A 17576-nucleotide genomic window follows, 5' to 3' on the forward strand; every position below is an offset into this window, starting at 1 on the left:
TCTGATAAGGGCCCACTTCCTGGTTCAAGGACAGTGTTCTCACTGTGTCCTCACATGCAGAAAGAAAAAGGGAGCTCTCTGGGTCTCTTAAAAAAGCACTAATTCTCTTTGAGGTCTTCACCTTTATGACCTAATCACCTCCCAAAGACCCCATCTCCAAATACCATCACATTGGAGATTAGTTTTCAATATATGAATGCGGAGGGTGCAGTGGACATAAACATTCCTTCTATAGCAAATATCAACCATTAGGATGGCTATTATTTTTTAAAAAATGACAGGTGTTGGCGTGGAATGCTTGTACATTGCTGGTGGGAATGTGAAATGGTGCAGCTGCTATGGAAAACAATATGGTGGTTCCTCAAAAAATTAAAAATAGAAGTGCCATAGGATCCAGCAATTGCACTCTCGGATACATACCCAAAGAAAGGAAAGCAGGGACTCAAACAGATGTTTCTACACCCATGTTCATAGCGACATTATTCACAACAGCCAAAAGGTAGAAGCAACCCAAATGTCTATCAATGGATGAATGGATAAAACCAAATGTAGTATATACACACAATGGAATATTATTCAGCCTTAAAAAGGAAAAAATTCTAACACATGCTATAACATGAACCCTGAAGAATTTATGCTAAGTGAAGTAAGCCAGTCACAAAAGGACGAATATTGTATGACTCCAGTTACATGAGGGACCTAGAGTAGTCAAATTCATAGAGTAGAACGTAGAATGGTGCTTGCCAGGGGCTTGAGGCAATGGAGAATGGAGAGTTAAGTGTCTAATGGGTAGAGACTTTCCGTTGGGGAAGATGAAAAAAGTTCTGGAAATGGATGCACAACAATGTGAATGTACTTAATGCCACAGAACTTTACACTTAAAAATGGTTAAAATGGTAAATTTTATATATATTTTGCCACAATAAAAATCCAGGCCTATGATTCACTCATCCGGTAAACTTAACCGAGCAACTTCCTAAGTGCCAGACACTGTGACAGGCGCAGGGCATGCAAAGATGAACACAACATAAGCCCTGCCCTCAGGATGCTTCTAGTGCAGGGAGAGAGAGAAACAAGTGCAGTGATGTACAGGGCACCTGTGCCATGCTGAGCTAGGCACAGCGCTAGGGAAAAAATCTAGGCCTCAGTGGTTTCGTCTCCTTTGTCAGGGAACCAAAGGAGAGTACAGCATCACATCTATGGTATTCTTGCAGAAACTTGTAATCTGAAGTGAATTATGAGGAAACATTAAACAAACCCAAAACGAGGGACAGTCAACAGCTGTCCTGTCCAATACAGTAGCCACTTGCCACATGTAGCTATTTCAATTAAAATTTTAAAAAATATAAACTTCAGTTCCTCAGCGCCACCAGCCACATTTCAGATGCTATTTTCATGTGGCTAATGCCTATCACATTGGACAGCACAGATACAGGTACTTCTATAATCCCTGAAAGTTCTATTGGACAATTTTTTAAAAGGTTGTCCTGGATAGCACTGATCCACAGAGTAACTCTCTAAAAATGTCAATGCCATGAAAGACAAGGAAAGACTGAGGAACCACTCCAGATTAAAGAAAAAATAAAGAGAGTTAACAACTAAAAGCAATGTGGAATTTTGGGTTGGACCCTGAAACTGAAAAAGGACATCAATGGGACAAATGATAAACTCTTACTAAGGCCTTTGGATTAGTTAATATTCAATCACTGTTAATGGTCTGGTTTTGGTCACTGTACTGTGGTTATGTAAGATGTAAATGTGTATTATTTTTGCAACTGCTTTGTAAGTCTGAAATTACTTCAAAATGAAAAGTTCTTAAGTGAAATAAAATTTAAAAATCATCTTTTGACCCTATCTGGCTATTGATATTATTTTATCTTTACTGTTGATTGCATTCCACTGTATTTCATGAATAGAATTTATTGATCATTGTCCATTTACTAGTGGAAGGGCAAGTCCAGAAAGTGATCTATACTCCAGGTCACCCCTTCCCCTCTGAGGTCCTTGGAGGTCCCCTCCCCCATAAAGTTCACCCCTAGGCAGGTGGCACATATCTCTAGGCCAGTGCACCAAGGAGGGATGTGGCTCACATGGGATAACAACCACCAGCTCACATTCCCCCCCATAGAGAAACTCAGGCCCAAGATCGTGCCAGAAGGCCCCAAACAAGGACATGTTCTCATGTCAGTCCCTTCAGGGAACTCCCATGACTGAAAAACAAAATATAATCCCTGCATATACAACCTCATTTCAAATAAGTTTTTAAACTGTTATTCTTTAAATGATTTGATTTTCACAGTCAATTTTATTATAAAAAAAGGACACGTGCTTATATAGTTAATATGAGGAAAAACAGAAATGTTTGATGAAGAAAACCAAAATCCATACTCATAATACCATCACTGAAAAAAAAAAAAAAACTGCTAGACACTCTGGTGTCTTTTCTTCTGGTATTTTCTTTTCTACAGTACTGAGCCTCTGAGTCCTCTGGCTTCCTGCAGGCACCCTTGCCTTGACCAGGCACGTGAGAAGGTTCAAGACATGGTCTGATGTAACAGGGTCCCGTATAAGTCTCCTTATCTCTCAGGGGTCACAGGACAAGGAAGGGACTTGGCCCATGTCAGCTCATGGGTCAGTGCCTGCCACAGCCAGCTACTCCGGGTCCCGTCTTACCTCCTCCTCAGCCTCAGAACATCAGGTTGCTCGTCACCTGCCACTCAGAGGCTGCCATCCTGGCCCTCATTTCTGAGAACTACTGACGTAAGTTGCTTGGCAACAGACACGTACTTGGAGTTTGGGGAAAAACAGGAAAATGAGTACAAGGTAGGACACGCCTTTAAAGTGAGATAGCAGAGTTCCTGAAATTCCTAAATACCTGTGTAACCAGCTCCTAGATCAAAGTGTAGAATATTCCCATCTCCCCAGAAAGTTCCCTTGTACTCATTTATCAATCTCCATCCCCAGTCATGATTCTGATTCCATCATCATAGTTTTGCCTGTTCCTGAATTTAATATAAACGGAATCATATAAGACATAGTTTTGTCTGGCATCTTTCACACGTTTTTGACATCCATCTATGTTGTGCCAAGTATCAGGAGTTTGTTCGCTTTCATTGCTAAGCCTTTTATATGAATACAGCACAATTTGTTCATTCTACTTTTAATGGAATATTTGGGCTTTTCGGGGTTTGGGCTATTAGGAATAAAGCTCCTATGAATATTCACATGTAAATATTTTTGTGGCGTTAACACCTCATTTTAAAACTGCTGGACAATAGGATAGAGTATGCGTAGCTTTATAAGAAGCTTCCAAACAACTCTCCAAAATGATTGCACCACTTTCCGCTCCCACCAGCAGTATACTGATGGTTCCAGGTGATCCAGTACGGTCCTCTTCTTCACCAACACCTGACATGGTCAGTTTTTTCACAGGAAGGAATTTAATACAGGGAATTGGTTGCAAAATGGTGAAGGAGGTCTGAAGAGGCAGGAGTCAGGAGGCTGCCGTGGAGTATCAGAGTTCAAGAGCACATCACCATAGTCATGGTCAGAAGCAAGAAGGCCACTGCTGCCACCCCCAGCTCCACATGGCTCTGTCTCAAAATCTGGCTGATGTAGGAATATGCTGAGTCTGGCTATGGAGATGTGAGACCTTCACATCTTTGTGTCCTTGCTGTCAGTAGAAGTGACAGCAGAAAGATGACCTCTGCCCCTCCACCCCTAATCTCTGGTGGGGCATCTCATTGTCAGATCTTAATATTGTTAACTCTAGCTGCAAAGGAGTCTAATTTTTTACCTTCCAGGCTCTGCCCAATATAGGAATACACTCTATCAGGAAGTAGAAGGAGCTAGTTCTATCAGTTGGCTTTTGCTGAGTAAAAAAGCTACCGCAAAATGTTACAGACCAAAATAGCAACCATTTACTTAGCTCACACTTCTGTGGGTTGGTGATTTGGGGCTGGGCTTAGCTAGGAAGTTCTCATCTAATCTGGGCTCACTAGAGCCCTTGCAGTCAGCTGCCAATTCTGTTGGGAACTGACTGGCCTAGGATGGGCTCAGCTGCAATGGATCCTCTCTGCTCCACGTGGTCTCTCCTCCTCCAGTGGCCTAGCCTAGGCTAGGCAGCTTTCAAAGAGGGAGCAAAATGCTCTTCAGGCCTAGGCTCCAAAATGGCACATTACTTCTACCAAATTGTATTAACCAAAGCAAGTCATGAGGCTGGCCCAGATTCAAGGGCAGTGGAAATAGACTCTATCTCTTGCAAGGGTATGAATAAAGGATGGGTCAAAAAGTCAGGGCAATCTACCACACTAGTCCACAGCACCCACCATGCCTCCCACTTCTGGAACTAACCAACAAATCCTAAGTACCCTGCTTCTTTTTTGTGCAGAGCGACTAGATTCCCTGTATCTTCCCTTTTCTGTTCCTTTATTTTGTCTTTCTTTTAGGTTCCTTAATTCCTTAACTTTATTTTCCAGATCTTCTAATTAATTTTTAACGTAAGGAATAATACGTTTATTTTCGGATAATCTATTCTTGTTTTCTGGTTTTTTTTTTTTTACTTTTTAACATCTTTATTTTAAAATATGCAATACAGCAGCTATACATCCTTGACTTCCACCTTTGTGCCTCAACCATGCAGTTTCTATTCCAAGGGAACCAAGTAATTGTTTGCACAAAAATTATCAGCTTATTACACATCTGTCCTTGCTTTTCTCACTTTAATGTATATTTATGGATGTGATATCTTTCTGAACCTCATTACTGAGAAAAGTAATTAGAAAGCCTTTTAATTTAAAAAAAAATTCTCTTATTTTCCCTGCATGGTCTTCCTCTGAAACTATTTCTTGCTGTTTGCTTATCTAGCTTCTTTTTTATGTTGTAGGCGTTCCCCAAATGTCTGGTGAACTGTGTTTGCATTAAGAGTGAGGCAATAAGAAGCATCAGGGAAGTTCTGTGCACATCCACCTCTTGGCTTGCTTCTGAGGGGGACAGATGGGGACTTCCCTGTGGAAGAGCCCTATAGGCCACAACACAAGGGTCTCACACATGAGGCTGTTCTGTTTCTTTAGAACATGGGCACTTAACCTGCTTCAGGCCGGTGACTCTTTGGGCTGTCTGGTCTTCATAGTTCATAGGCCAGAACAATGTTTTTAAAGATACACAGGGTTACACTAAAGTCCCAATAATATTGGAGTATAATTATTATTAAACAAATGTTTCATTAAATAAATACAACATTTAAGTGGTATCATGCATAGATGATAATCTGAGATTATCTGTATCAACTCTTATCATGATATTAAAATACCCATAATTCCTTTTGGTGACCCAAGTCACCTGCTAATACCATTGTCATTTGTGGCCAATATTTAAAAAGGAAGGAAATTACAAAAGGCACACTTTGGGGGAGAGATGATAGATATGTTCACTAAATTGATGGTGGTGATGGTTTCATGGGTATATAAATATGTCAAATCTCATCAAATTGTACACTTTAAATATGTGTGATGTTGGAGAAATAAGGAGTCCTGCCAACAGAAAGAACTTTATGCACCAACAGAGGAGAGATAAAACACTATTATTGAAAATGCAATTAGATTACAAACATACAGGTACTCCATAAGACATTACAAAGTCTGGGCTGCATTTCACATATTTTATATATGTAAAAAAGAAGAAAAAACAATTAAATTTTCTCTCATTTCCTTGGGAGACGAATGAAACTTGTGATAGTTTCCCATCCACCTCATCCTGAGTTAATTTCACAGGTTCATGAATAGAGTTCTAAGGTCAGAAGGCTTTACTGTAAAATTCAGAGACTGGGTTTATCTAATTCCTAACCAAATGTTCAGGCCTATGACATTGTTAAGAGACACTCTAAGGTGAAGAGAGAAGCAGCTACTTCTCCTTTATTAAACAAACAAACAAATTTCCATTTTATGTCATTTGGCTCATTGTATGCCAACTGTACATCATAAAACTGTAAACTTTTTTTTTAAAGGAAGTAAATATTAATTTCAAATAATTAGCTTTTTAAAAAGTTTTTGTTCCCATCCAAGTTTGTAGAATCCGTGAATTTTATTCATGAATTCCTTCAAAGTCTGTGGCTTCCAGGTCCCATCACTGTCTCAATAATGCCCCGACAATAACAATTTTTTCCTGACTCAGGAAAACTCATACCGCCTTGAGTTGTCATGTTTCTTGGTTCTCCTTTAATCTGAAGCAGTTCCTTGGCCTTTCACTGCCTTGATATTTTTGAAGAGTACAAGTGAGAATTTCCCTCTATTTGGGTTTGTCTGGTTTCCTCCTGATCAGATTCAGGTTAAACATTTTTAATGCTCATACATGGCACTGTGTCCTTCCTGCACATCCAGGAGACAAAGGATGTCTGTCTGTCCCATTACTGGGGACGTTCACCTTGATCACTTGATAAAGGGGGTGCCCTCCAGTTTCTCCACAGAAGATTTACCATTTCCCCATTTTTAGCTAATAAGTAATTCATGGAAAGTTACTTAGAAGCTATGTAAAAATCTTGTTCCTCGTCAACCTTTCACCCACTGGTTTTAGCATCTCAGTATAGCTCATAGATCTTCTTTGTATAGACCCAATGTATTTCTAATTATGTCTGATCCTAGGTATTTTATATTTTTTGTCTTTATCTCGAATGGGATCTTATCTTTCATTATATTTACTAACTCATTATTCATGGACATAGGAATGTTATTAATGTTTGCTGATCATTATCAGCCTCCTACCTTAGGGCCTCTTGGGATCCAGGATGGCTCCTCTTGCCCAGGAGCTCCTTTGTTTTCATCACCTGGATATTATAGGGTCACATGAGCCAGAGACCTGACAAAGGGTTTTAATGTCCTTTTGCCTCTGATCAAGTATCAATCCCAAACAATGCCCTGATAGTAAATGCTCTGGTTCCAGCTCTAGCTGAAGGGGAATTCTCTACTGGCCCAAAGACTTCTGGACCCTCATGCTGATGTGGCTTGCACAATTAGGGTGGAAAAAGCCACTTCCAGGTGACTGTTTCAGAAAGAGGAGGAGTTCTGACCACTTTTTTACTCACCTTTCCCAGGGGCAGAAATCATAGGCCTGTGGTAACTCTAACCTCTCTCAGAACACTGAAGGGAAAGATCATTCCTATTCATTAGCAGAAGTGCAGAAAGCAAGTCAGCATAACTTGCGAACACAGGGGGCCTTGCAGCAGGAAACCTGCAAGCACTACATGATGTTTCCTTTGCTGTAACAAGCAGCTTATCTTCTGGGAAAGGGACTTATGATCCTGAGCAGCTCCAACCTTGAGAGACAACAGACACAGTCTATTGTTTCTATCTGCTTCCCAGGAGAAAGAAAAAGTTGCTACATGGAGATGTTGCAGAATCCCTGGCCCCAAGCCTCTCCTATAAACCACCTTTTTATTTATGCATGCATTCACTCAATATATATTGGGTGGCTGCTATGTGCCTCAGTGCCATGTCAGGTGTTAAGTAAAATGTAAAAAATAAAAGACACAATATAAACTCTCCTGGAGATTATAACCTGATGGGAAAAAGAAGTATTAAACTACATAACACACACATAAACATACATAATGGGGGTGGGGTGAAAAAAGCTGTTAAAAATTAGTACAGCTATACCTTCCTCTTAAGGGGAATATATACTAAATGACTCACCTTAGGAAGGATAGATCTTTCCATGGTCATCTTCAGCTTACATATATCAGTGTGGAAGGAAGTCTTGCCTGAGATTTAATTATGTCCCATAAGAATTTGTGATTTCAAAGCAGAACTGAAAATGCGCTTTGAACTGCTGAAGATGGAGCCCCAGACAGTCTTCTCCCCCCCCCTCCTTTTTTAAGTAGGCACAGCTATGCTATCAAAAGGCAGGCCTGGGAGGGTCGAGGGGTATAGCTCAGTGGTAGAGCATGTGCTTGGTATGTACGAGGTCTGGGTTCAATCAGTTAAGGGGGGGAAAAGGTAGGCCTGGGAACGAGTTAGGTGGGGGGTGGAGCCCTTAACTGCCCGGTGGGAACAGGAAAGAAATGAGGGTGCTGGATACCAGAGAGCACAGAAGAGAGCACAGGGAGTTTCTGCTTAATGGGTACAGAGTTTCTGTTTTAAATGATGAAAGCCTTCTGAAAATAGATACAATACTGTGAGTGTAGTTAATGCCACTAAATTGTACACTTAAAAATTGTTAAAGTGGTCAATTTTATGTTATGCATATTTTACAATAAAAAGAAGAAAGAAAAAAAAATTTTAGTGAAAAAATAAAAAAGAAGGGAGCAGCCTGAAAGTTGATGGGAGGCCAAGGCTCCAAGGGAACTAGGAGAAGACCTCCTTGGGGGGAATGGTTCAGAGACTCAGGGAACACGAGTGTCTGACAATCAGTCTCAAGTCTTATGCTCTGTGGTTCTATAAGATAACTCTCCTCTATCCCCCTAAACTTTAGTAAAAGTCTGCTATTCCCAAATTCCCTATTCTTTGGGGGCATCAAGGGAAAGAGCAGGTATTCTGCATCTGGGCAGGCACATCAGGGCAGAGAGAAAGGAGTCGTCACATGCCCTGAGATCCAAGTCACAATGCCGCAAAAGCTGAGGAGAACAAGCGATGCCCAGGAGACACATACGATGTGCTGGGGCAGTACCGACTATCCCACTTCAGGCAGGATGCGGGCTCAAGCAACTGGTACTGGAATACTAAAGGATAGACCAGCTCCACAGGGTTGGAAGACCTGAAACCAACCAGAAGGCAGAGATCTGAGTTACACAGGTGAACCTCATGAACTTCACAGCCTGCAGGCTCTTGCCTAGGTTAAGCTAAACTGGGTCCAGTAGGGCCACTGAGATGCAGTTCCTACCACATTGTAATAAGAGATTCATCTTCAGGAGCTGATTTTCTTTTCTGTGCTTTCTGGGATTTGCCATGTTAAAGACAGCTATGGATAACAGGCAAAGGAGAGCCAACTAGTGCATAATTGGAATCTCTGAAGGGAACAAAAACAATGAAATACAATAGCCATTTAAAAATATAATTCAGGGGTGGTGGGTATAGCTCAGTGGTAGAGGACATGCTTCGTATTCATGAGATCCTGGGTTCAATCCCCAGTACTTCCATTAAAAAAAATAATAAAGTACTATACTTTATATGTGTGTGTGTGTGTGTATATATGTATATATATAATACTATATAAAGTACTATATATACATATATATAATTCAGGAAAATATTCCTAAAATAAAAAAAGATTTCAATCTACATCTGAAACAAGCATGCTACATTTATACTAAAAGATATATTCTAGTAATATTACTAGAAAATAATCTTTAGTGGGGTGGGTATAACTCAGTGGTAGTGTGTGCTTAGCACGCACAAGGTCTTGGGTTCAATCCCCAGTACCTCCATTTAAAAAATAAATAAACCTAATTATCTCCCCCTCAAAAGAAATAAACAAACAAACAAAAAGCCCAAAAACAAACCAAAAAAATGCTGAGCTTTAAAAAAAAAAAGAAAGAAAGAAACTTTGGGTCACCCAGGAAAAGAGAGCAAGAATAAAGGCTCCAAAAAATTTTTTTTGAACATACAAGAACTCAGAAATATTGTTCTCATGAAGTCATATAGAAATAGGGAATTAAAGATGGGACAAAATGAAACTGCAGATTTTCTAGAAGACATCAATAGTGAAATCCCTACATCTCAGAACCTATGGGATACAGCTAAAGCAGTGGTCAGAGGAAAAAATTCATAACTTACATACGAATACCAATTTTTTAAAAAGACTGAAAACAAAAGAATTAACAAGCACCCTTAAAGAATTATAAACCAAATAAAAACAGAAGGAAGCACTTAATTAAAATAGAATCAGGAATTAATGAGTTAATGCCATTTCTTTCCCTTAAGTTGAATGACTGGTACTTAGATGCTCATTATATAATTCTAAGCTTCTTTTTGCAAACATGAACTATTTCACAGTAATTTTCAGCTTTGTTAAATGAAGTATAACATATCCATACAATGGATAAGAATAAAAAAGGATAAGAATGCTATGTACTGCTATAAAAAGATCTCCAGGATACACTGTTGTTTGTTTGTTTTTATTTCAGGATACACTGTTCAATGGAACAAGCATGTGCAGAATCCTATATATAGTAGGCAGCCTACCTTGTAAGAAAACAGTGTGAGCAGGAAGTAGAATAAAAACACTTGTTCATATTTGCTTACATGTGTATAAAGAGCGAGACAGAGAGATGTGTAGGAACCTAAAAAGCTATTCATCCAGGCCAGTGGGAAAATAGGGTGGATGAGGACAGAGGTGGAACCAAGTTTTTCAGTAAAAACCTTTTTTATCATTTTGATTTCTAAACTATGTTAGCTATGTAGAAAATAAAATTTGGTTTATAAAAATAAACATTTAAAAAATTCAAGGCTGAGGGGGAGGGTATATAGCTCAAGTGGTAGAGTGCATGCTTAGCATGCACAAGGTCTTGGGTTGAATTCCCAGTACCTCCTTGAAACATAAATAAATTAACCTAATTACTCCCCTGAATAAATAAATAAAATTAAAAAAATTAAAAATTAAAAAAAATTCAAGGCTGGTCCAAATGGGTTCACTGGTAGTCTGCTAAACATTTAGGGAAGAAAATATATCAATTTGCTAAAATCTCTTCCTGAAGATTCAGATGCAGAAGAAACACTTCCTAACTCATTCTATGAGGCCAGCATTACTGTAATACCAAAACCAGACAAAGGCATGACAAGAAAACTGAAGACCAATATCACTCATGAAAACAGATGTAAAAGTCCTCAACAAGTATTAGCAAATAGAATCCAACAATGTATAAAGAATGCTGTATATACCATCACCAAGTGGGAGATAAATCCATCCCCAGGTAAGCAAGGCTGGTTTGATATTTCAACATTAACTAATGGCATCGCATCAACAGACTGAAGAAAACTCACATGATCATATCAATAGATAAGGAAAAGTATTTGACAAAATCCAACATTCACTCATGATAAAAACTCTCAGCAAATTAGAAATAGAGAGGAACTTCCTCAATCTGATAAAGAACATCTACAAACCTCATGAAACATCATACTTAATGGTGAGAAACTAGAGGCTTTCCCTCTAAAATCAGGAACAAGGCAAGAATGTCCCATCTCACCACTCCTTTTCAACACGGTACTAGGAGTCCTAATTAATGCAATAACACAGGAAAAGGAAATAAAAGTTAAGTAAATTGGGAAGGAAGAAATAAAACAAAGATGACATGATTATCTATGTAGGAAATCTGAATCAACCAAAAAACTCTTGGAACTAATAAACAGTCATAGCAAGGTTGCAGGATATAAGGTTAATATTAAGAAACCATTCACTTTCCTCTATACCAACAATGAACAAGTGGAATTTGAATTTGAAAATATATTACCACTTACATTAACACCCCCCAAAATGAAATACTTAGGCATAAACCTCACAAAACATGTACAAGACCTACTTGAGGAAAACTACAAAACTCTGATGAAAGAAATCAAAGAACTAAGTAAGTGGCAAGATATTTCCTGTTCATGGACAGAAGACTCAATTATTGTCAAGATGTCAGTTCTTCCCAACTTCACCTGCATCTATTCAGTGCAATCACAATCAAAATCCCAGCAAGTAATCTTGTACCCTGCATAGCACCTAGCAGAGTGTCAGGTCCAAGACAGGCTCAATGAAGGTGAAGTAAGCATGCGAAGTTGCGGTGGAAACCTGGCTCAGGGGTGCTGGGGCAAAAGTGGGAATATACAGAAAGGGCATTGAGCAAACTCAGGGAATTAAGGAAACCTAGGTACTAACTGGGCACCTGGAACAACAGAAACCAGGGGCTCAGTGGCCTCGAGGAGGGTCTCACTCTCTGTCATTTTCTGTGTATCAATTTCCTCCACCTGACGGAAACCAAGGTCACAAGCCTCAACTAACCCCAACTTCCCACAGCTTCCAGGGAATGGGGTCTCACCCTCTTCCTCAAGTTCAGTTTGAAAAATAGGTACAAAGGGTTCAGACTAGCCATGCTTGGGCCCTTCAACAGAAGCCAGAGGCCTGTTCTTGTGAGGATATAGCCACTCCGCCAGGACCACCAGCCTGGAGTAAGGGGAGGGGCAGCCCAGGAGAGCAGATTTTATAGGGCAGGGGTGTCCCACTGGTGGCTTCTGGGACATCTCCAGTGGCATAGCATGCCACATACATGGACTGAGGTTCCTTCAGGGTTTCAAGTTCAGAGGGTGATTTGTGGCATCCTAGAATGGAGAAGGTGGCCTTGTCCCAATAATGATGCTGGTGATAGAAAGCACAGCATGGCTGGTGGCCAGACTTCAAAGGGCAAAACTCCAATCACAGGTACTGCCTCCTAACTGGGTGTGGGTGGGTCCTTCCTGGGTGCCAAAGGGCAACTGTTTGACAAGCATGAGACGGGGCCGACACTGTACCCTGACCGCCTAGGAGGCCAGTTCTGCCCATGCAAGAAAGCCACACCTCACAGGTCACAGGTAGGTCATGAAAATAGATGTAACTGAGGTTTTGTCCAATTGAATCATTTTAAATAACCACTAAATTTTAATCACCAATGAGTAAAGGCTCCCTAACAGCAGTTTGGTGCCCTACCCATAAACTTTTGGGCCTGACCATGGTACAGGCAGGCCCAGCTCCACACCACCCAAGGGCTTTTTATGGGAGTAGAAAGAGTCAAGGAATTTTTCCTGGGACCAACTCACAACTGGACAGAAGGGAGTGGCAGGCAAAAACCCACAGCCTTTCACTCCTTAGGTGAAGTCATTCAGAGGTGACAATTGTGCACTGGCCCCCAGAGGCACTAAGCTCTCTACCCACCCTGATAACACATCTGTACGGGCTGTCTCCCCTTCAAGTGCTTCCTGGGATCACCTCCAACATCAACTGCTTGTACCTAATCCTTGTCTCAGGCTCTGCTTCTTGGGAATCCACACCAACCCACCACATTTTGGTGGAGGAAGCAAGTGCTATCATCCAAAGGACGCACATAATGAAACAGGCGGTGAGGGGGACGAGAGGTGGAGACTTCCCAAGAAGCCTCTTGGGGACATACTTGACCACAAAAGCTCAGACACCCAGCTCAGAGCCATACAAAGATGTACTTTCTCACAGGAGCAGACGTGCATTAATCAAACTCACAGAAAATGGAGGGCGAAATCACACAGCTGCTGCTTTTTATTCAAAATGAGAATGACAATCAACAGAACTCTCACACCCACCTGACAGCTCCTCCTCTTCCCTGAGACAAAGGAAGCCCATGATTATCTCAAGGCTGCCAGTGGGCGTGGGCTGGGCCCAAAAGGAGTTACGGAGCCCCTCTGCTGAACGAGTAACACCTTTGTGAACTGTGACATGGCTGGACACCGAGTAGGCCCTCACCAACAAAATCCTTGATAGCGATGCCTAAGTGAGTACAAAGGCAGAGGCCAGCTCCCCTACCCTAGAAGTCTCAGGGCCTGCTTTTGCACCATGATGACTATGAATCTGGAAGCAGCAGCAGGCTGAGCTCCAAGCAGGTGTTCCTCACCACCCCCCAGCACTAGCAGCTGGTGGACTGTTTGGGGCTGGCTGGCAGGGATGGGACAAAGTCGGGTCAAGGACAAGCAGGGCCCACTGCATTGGTCTGAATAAGTCATGAGGCAGTTCCATGTACAGGATGTTCTATGATTCCTACCTGCCACCCTCTCTCCCAGCCCCCTTTGCTGCCAGCACATCCCATCCATCTGTCCTGGATGTGGCAGCACGCCAGAGCTGGGAGCAGGCTGGGAAGGAGGCAGTTGCCAAACTTTACCTGGCTGTGTGTCCGTCCACCCCCGTCCTCCCTCCTTGCTCTCTTGGGAAGTCCCATCCCAGTGAAGGGTCAGCGGGGCCAGGCAGCACTAAATTCCTTCTCCAGACCCTGGACAAACTGGTCATTGAGGAAGAGCAGTTGACCATGTGGCAGGAAGCGGGTGAGGATGCCCTCAATGCGGTCAGCCCGCAGCAGGAAGTTGGCACCAGGGACCAGCAGCCGGAGGTGGTCAAGGAGAAGGCGTGCCAGCAGTCGGAGTGTGCCCTCGGCCAGCAGCAGGTTCTCGTGGGCATCCAGCACCAGGGTGAAGCCTAATGAGAGCACAGCTAGCCATACTACTGTCCGAGGCTCCTGGAAAGGGTCCCCTGCGGCCAGGCGGAAGGCCCCACATGGGGCCTCCTGCAGGGGCACTGGCTCATCTGAAGACTGGGACTGCAGGTCCATGCCAGGCCGGCCACACGCCTGCTGCTGCAGCTGCCACATAGACTCCACCTGCCTGCAGAGAACAGAGGGTTACTGATTTCTGTCATCCTCTGGACTGACCCTGGAGCTGGGAGCTGCCATTATCTCCATGACGAGATATAGAAACTGAACCTCAGAAAGACTAAGTGACCTACTCAGGGCCACAGAGCAGGGAGCATAAGCCCAGATGGAAATCCAGGCTCCAGCTTCCAGGTCCTGAACCATTTCACTCCATGTGGCCAAGAGAAGGCAGGTTTTGAATACAGCTCCTTGGGCTAGGAAAGGGCACCAGGGGAAGAAGACCCTGCCCCCACCTGCTTCAGAGGCCTCCTCAGCATCTCAACAAGAGATGAGAAGTGGAGTAAAAGCCATGTCCAACCCAGGCTGCCCAGTCTCTCCACTGTCACCCCATCCTGCAGCCTTCCCCAAATAAAAAAGAAAAAAAAAAAACATTCTATTTGGATATCCAGGCTTTTGAAATCTCTCTGATCCCTCAGGAATCATATTCCAATTTGGGCCATGTAGATGCTGCTCTTAAAAACATGTTTGATTTTCTGTGCCAGGAGGGGGAGGACGCCAGAGGAACAAGAAGGTAACAAGATGCTGGCCCAGGGTTGCCCCAGAGTGTTACTCCCCCATCAAGAATGCAGAGGGGTCAGGAGATTCTGGCGCCTACTGGTTCAGTCTGGGTCTGGGATGGGAAGGTCCAAGGCCAGTCTCCCCATATGGAACAGTGTTTCCCAACTGTGCTCCTGGATCCCAGAAGCTCTTGGCGCAGAGTTCCCATATCCCGCATTCTCTCTCCTCAGAGATTCATAATGCTTAAAGACACGTGAAGGGCCCTGAAAAGTCCTGCACTGCAAAGCATGTTTAATCTGTACTGGGATCTGCCTACCTACACTCAAATCCCAGTTCTTTCACTTTCCAGATGTATAACCTTGGGCAAATTAAATTCCTTAAACTCTTTGTAGCTCAGTTTACTCATGTATAAGGTGGACATAATGTACCTACTTCAAATGACTGTTTCAAAGATAAAATGAATTCATATACATGAAATGCTCACAACATAAATGCTTAGCCCATACAAGCTCAATAAATGCTAACTATAATAAATATAAATAAGAATGATAATAGCGTTATTATTTTTAATCCTTTTTCATGTAGTACTTGTGAACAACTGTGGAAGACTCTTTGAAAGCACCATTCTAGAATTTTCTCTCTGCTTCTGAGTCCTCCTGTTTCTCCTTGTCTGCCCCCTCCCCCCGCCCCGAAAACCTATCACAATCAGGTGTACATTCAATGAAGGCCCGGGGACGGGCGGGGCTGATTGTGTGGTTACCTGGCCGTGGCCAAAATCTGCTCCTTTCGGAGGAGCCTGTCCCTCTCAGGACCACGTGGCCTTGGGTCGTCGGGTGAATTCTCCGCACCAAAGAAGCAGGAGTAGAGCACTCGGCAAAGGCCCTCCTCAGCCTTCGGGGCCCGCAAGGTGTGGATGAGAAAGGCATGGACCATGGCTCTGGGATGGGTACTAAAAGGAAGCCAGAGACCTCAGTGAGATGAGCGTGAAACCCCAGGAGGGGAGGCAACCACAGAAACGGTCTGGCCTAGCTAGGTCTGGGAGCATGTCTGGAGGCTGATGTGGCTGGTCACTGGTCCTCGTTGGCCACCCAAGACACACTAACAGCATCCGGTCAGCACCACCTCTGCCGATAACAGAGTCTAGTTAGAAATCTCAGACAACCCTAAACCCAATTCTACAAAACAACTGGCCAGGAATCTTCAAAAATGTCAGTCATCAGAGTCAAGAGACACTGGGGAGCTGCTCCACACTGAAGACCAAAGAGACAGGACAGCTGAATGCAACTTGTGATCCTGGATGAGATCCCAGGCCACGAAAGGGGTAGTTTCAATATACAGCATTACTACGACAACTGGAAGCATTTAAATATGAATAACAGGTTAGATAATAGTCTTGATCAATGTTACCTGATTCTGAAAGTGGGAGAATGTCCTTGCTTTCAGAAAATACACACTTGAGTACCTCTAAGTATAGAGATAAAGGGGCATCATACCTGCAACTAACTTAATTGGAAAGTTCTTTATAAGAACAGTCTTAAAATTTTCTATGTTAAAGATCATGTCAAAATAAATACTATTAAATAATTAATAATAATAATAATAATAATAATAATAATAATAATAATAATAATAATAATAATAATAATAATAATAATTAGTGGTGGCTGGCTGGCTCAGTGACCCGCTTGGGGTTGAAACGTGGACAGCAAGCAGACAGCTGTAGCTAAGGGTAAATGGACTGCGGGTTTAAACTAGTTAAACAGTAAAGTTCGCGAAGGTGCTTTGAAACCCAGAGCCCGCAGACCTGGCGCTGACCTCTGGTGACCCTCTAACCACGAGAAAAACACGTCATCAGCCTTCGCCACCGCGTCTCCCACCCCCGGCCCCATAGAGAAATGGTAGCGGCCAAAACCCATTACGTCACTACCTCGCGCAATCTTGCGGCGCAGTGGATTTTGGGGGTTGTAGTTGCTTGCCCCAGTTAGCCAAGCTTAAGGTGGGGCGCCACAGATTGAGTGTGACCTGCAACCCCCAGGCCACTGTCCTCGAGGCGTCACACTCACCTCTTCCGTGCCCGTGGACGTCTACTAACCGGCTACTCCACTCCTCAACAGGGATGCAATGGCGGTTGCGCGGCGTCTTAGACGCCTGCGCACGTCAGTCGCGAGCGCGCGCCTGAACGTGACGCACCGAGGGTGGGCGGGGCGTCACGTCGCGCTGCAGGCCGGGCGCGGGGTCCTGGCTGCTTTCTGATGTTTGGGCCTCAGGAGCCAGCGACGGGCGACTTTCACCGTCGGGCCAAAGGCCCCTTGCTCAGAGCTCACGGCGCGGCCACGCTGGTCACTCCCTGACTGGATACGCGGGTTTCCCACTCGAAGCCTTAGACCTGTTAAGCCCCAGGCCACCTCCCCCGGCGACCGCGAGGTGGCGCAGCTACCCGGCGCTTGGACCTTCCGGAAGAGGCGAGGTGGCTGCGTTGTCGCCAGCGGGCGGGATTCGGAACCCCAGCGGCCTCTGCCAGCCGTGTGAGGCTCGCGGGGTCTGAGATCTTTCAAAACTGGCCAATATGCGTGGGAATCATGGGGGCGCCTGTTAACATCCAGGCTGAACTTTACCCCCGGGAATGAAGACTCAAGGAGAAATACGCATATTTAGGAAGCTTGAGGGGTGTGGGGACGTCAGT

General features: G+C 43.4%; 1 protein-coding gene across 1 annotated transcript; it reads right to left on the reverse strand.

The window, feature by feature from the left end:
* Window positions 1-10079: 10079 nt before the first annotated feature.
* On the reverse strand, window positions 10080-17352 carry AP5S1 (adaptor related protein complex 5 subunit sigma 1). Its single transcript, XM_010972746.3, has 3 exons — window positions 16957-17352; window positions 15654-15842; window positions 10080-14348 (listed from the first exon to the last, which is right to left on the reverse strand). The coding sequence occupies exons 2-3, from the start codon at window positions 15824-15826 to the stop codon at window positions 13922-13924; spliced, it is 600 nt and encodes a 199-aa protein (XP_010971048.1). The 5' UTR covers window positions 15827-15842; window positions 16957-17352; the 3' UTR covers window positions 10080-13921.
* Window positions 17353-17576: the final 224 nt, after the last annotated feature.

Source organism: Camelus bactrianus, chromosome 19, assembly GCF_048773025.1.
Source record: "Camelus bactrianus isolate YW-2024 breed Bactrian camel chromosome 19, ASM4877302v1, whole genome shotgun sequence".
Classification (NCBI taxonomy): Eukaryota; Metazoa; Chordata; class Mammalia; order Artiodactyla; family Camelidae; genus Camelus; species Camelus bactrianus.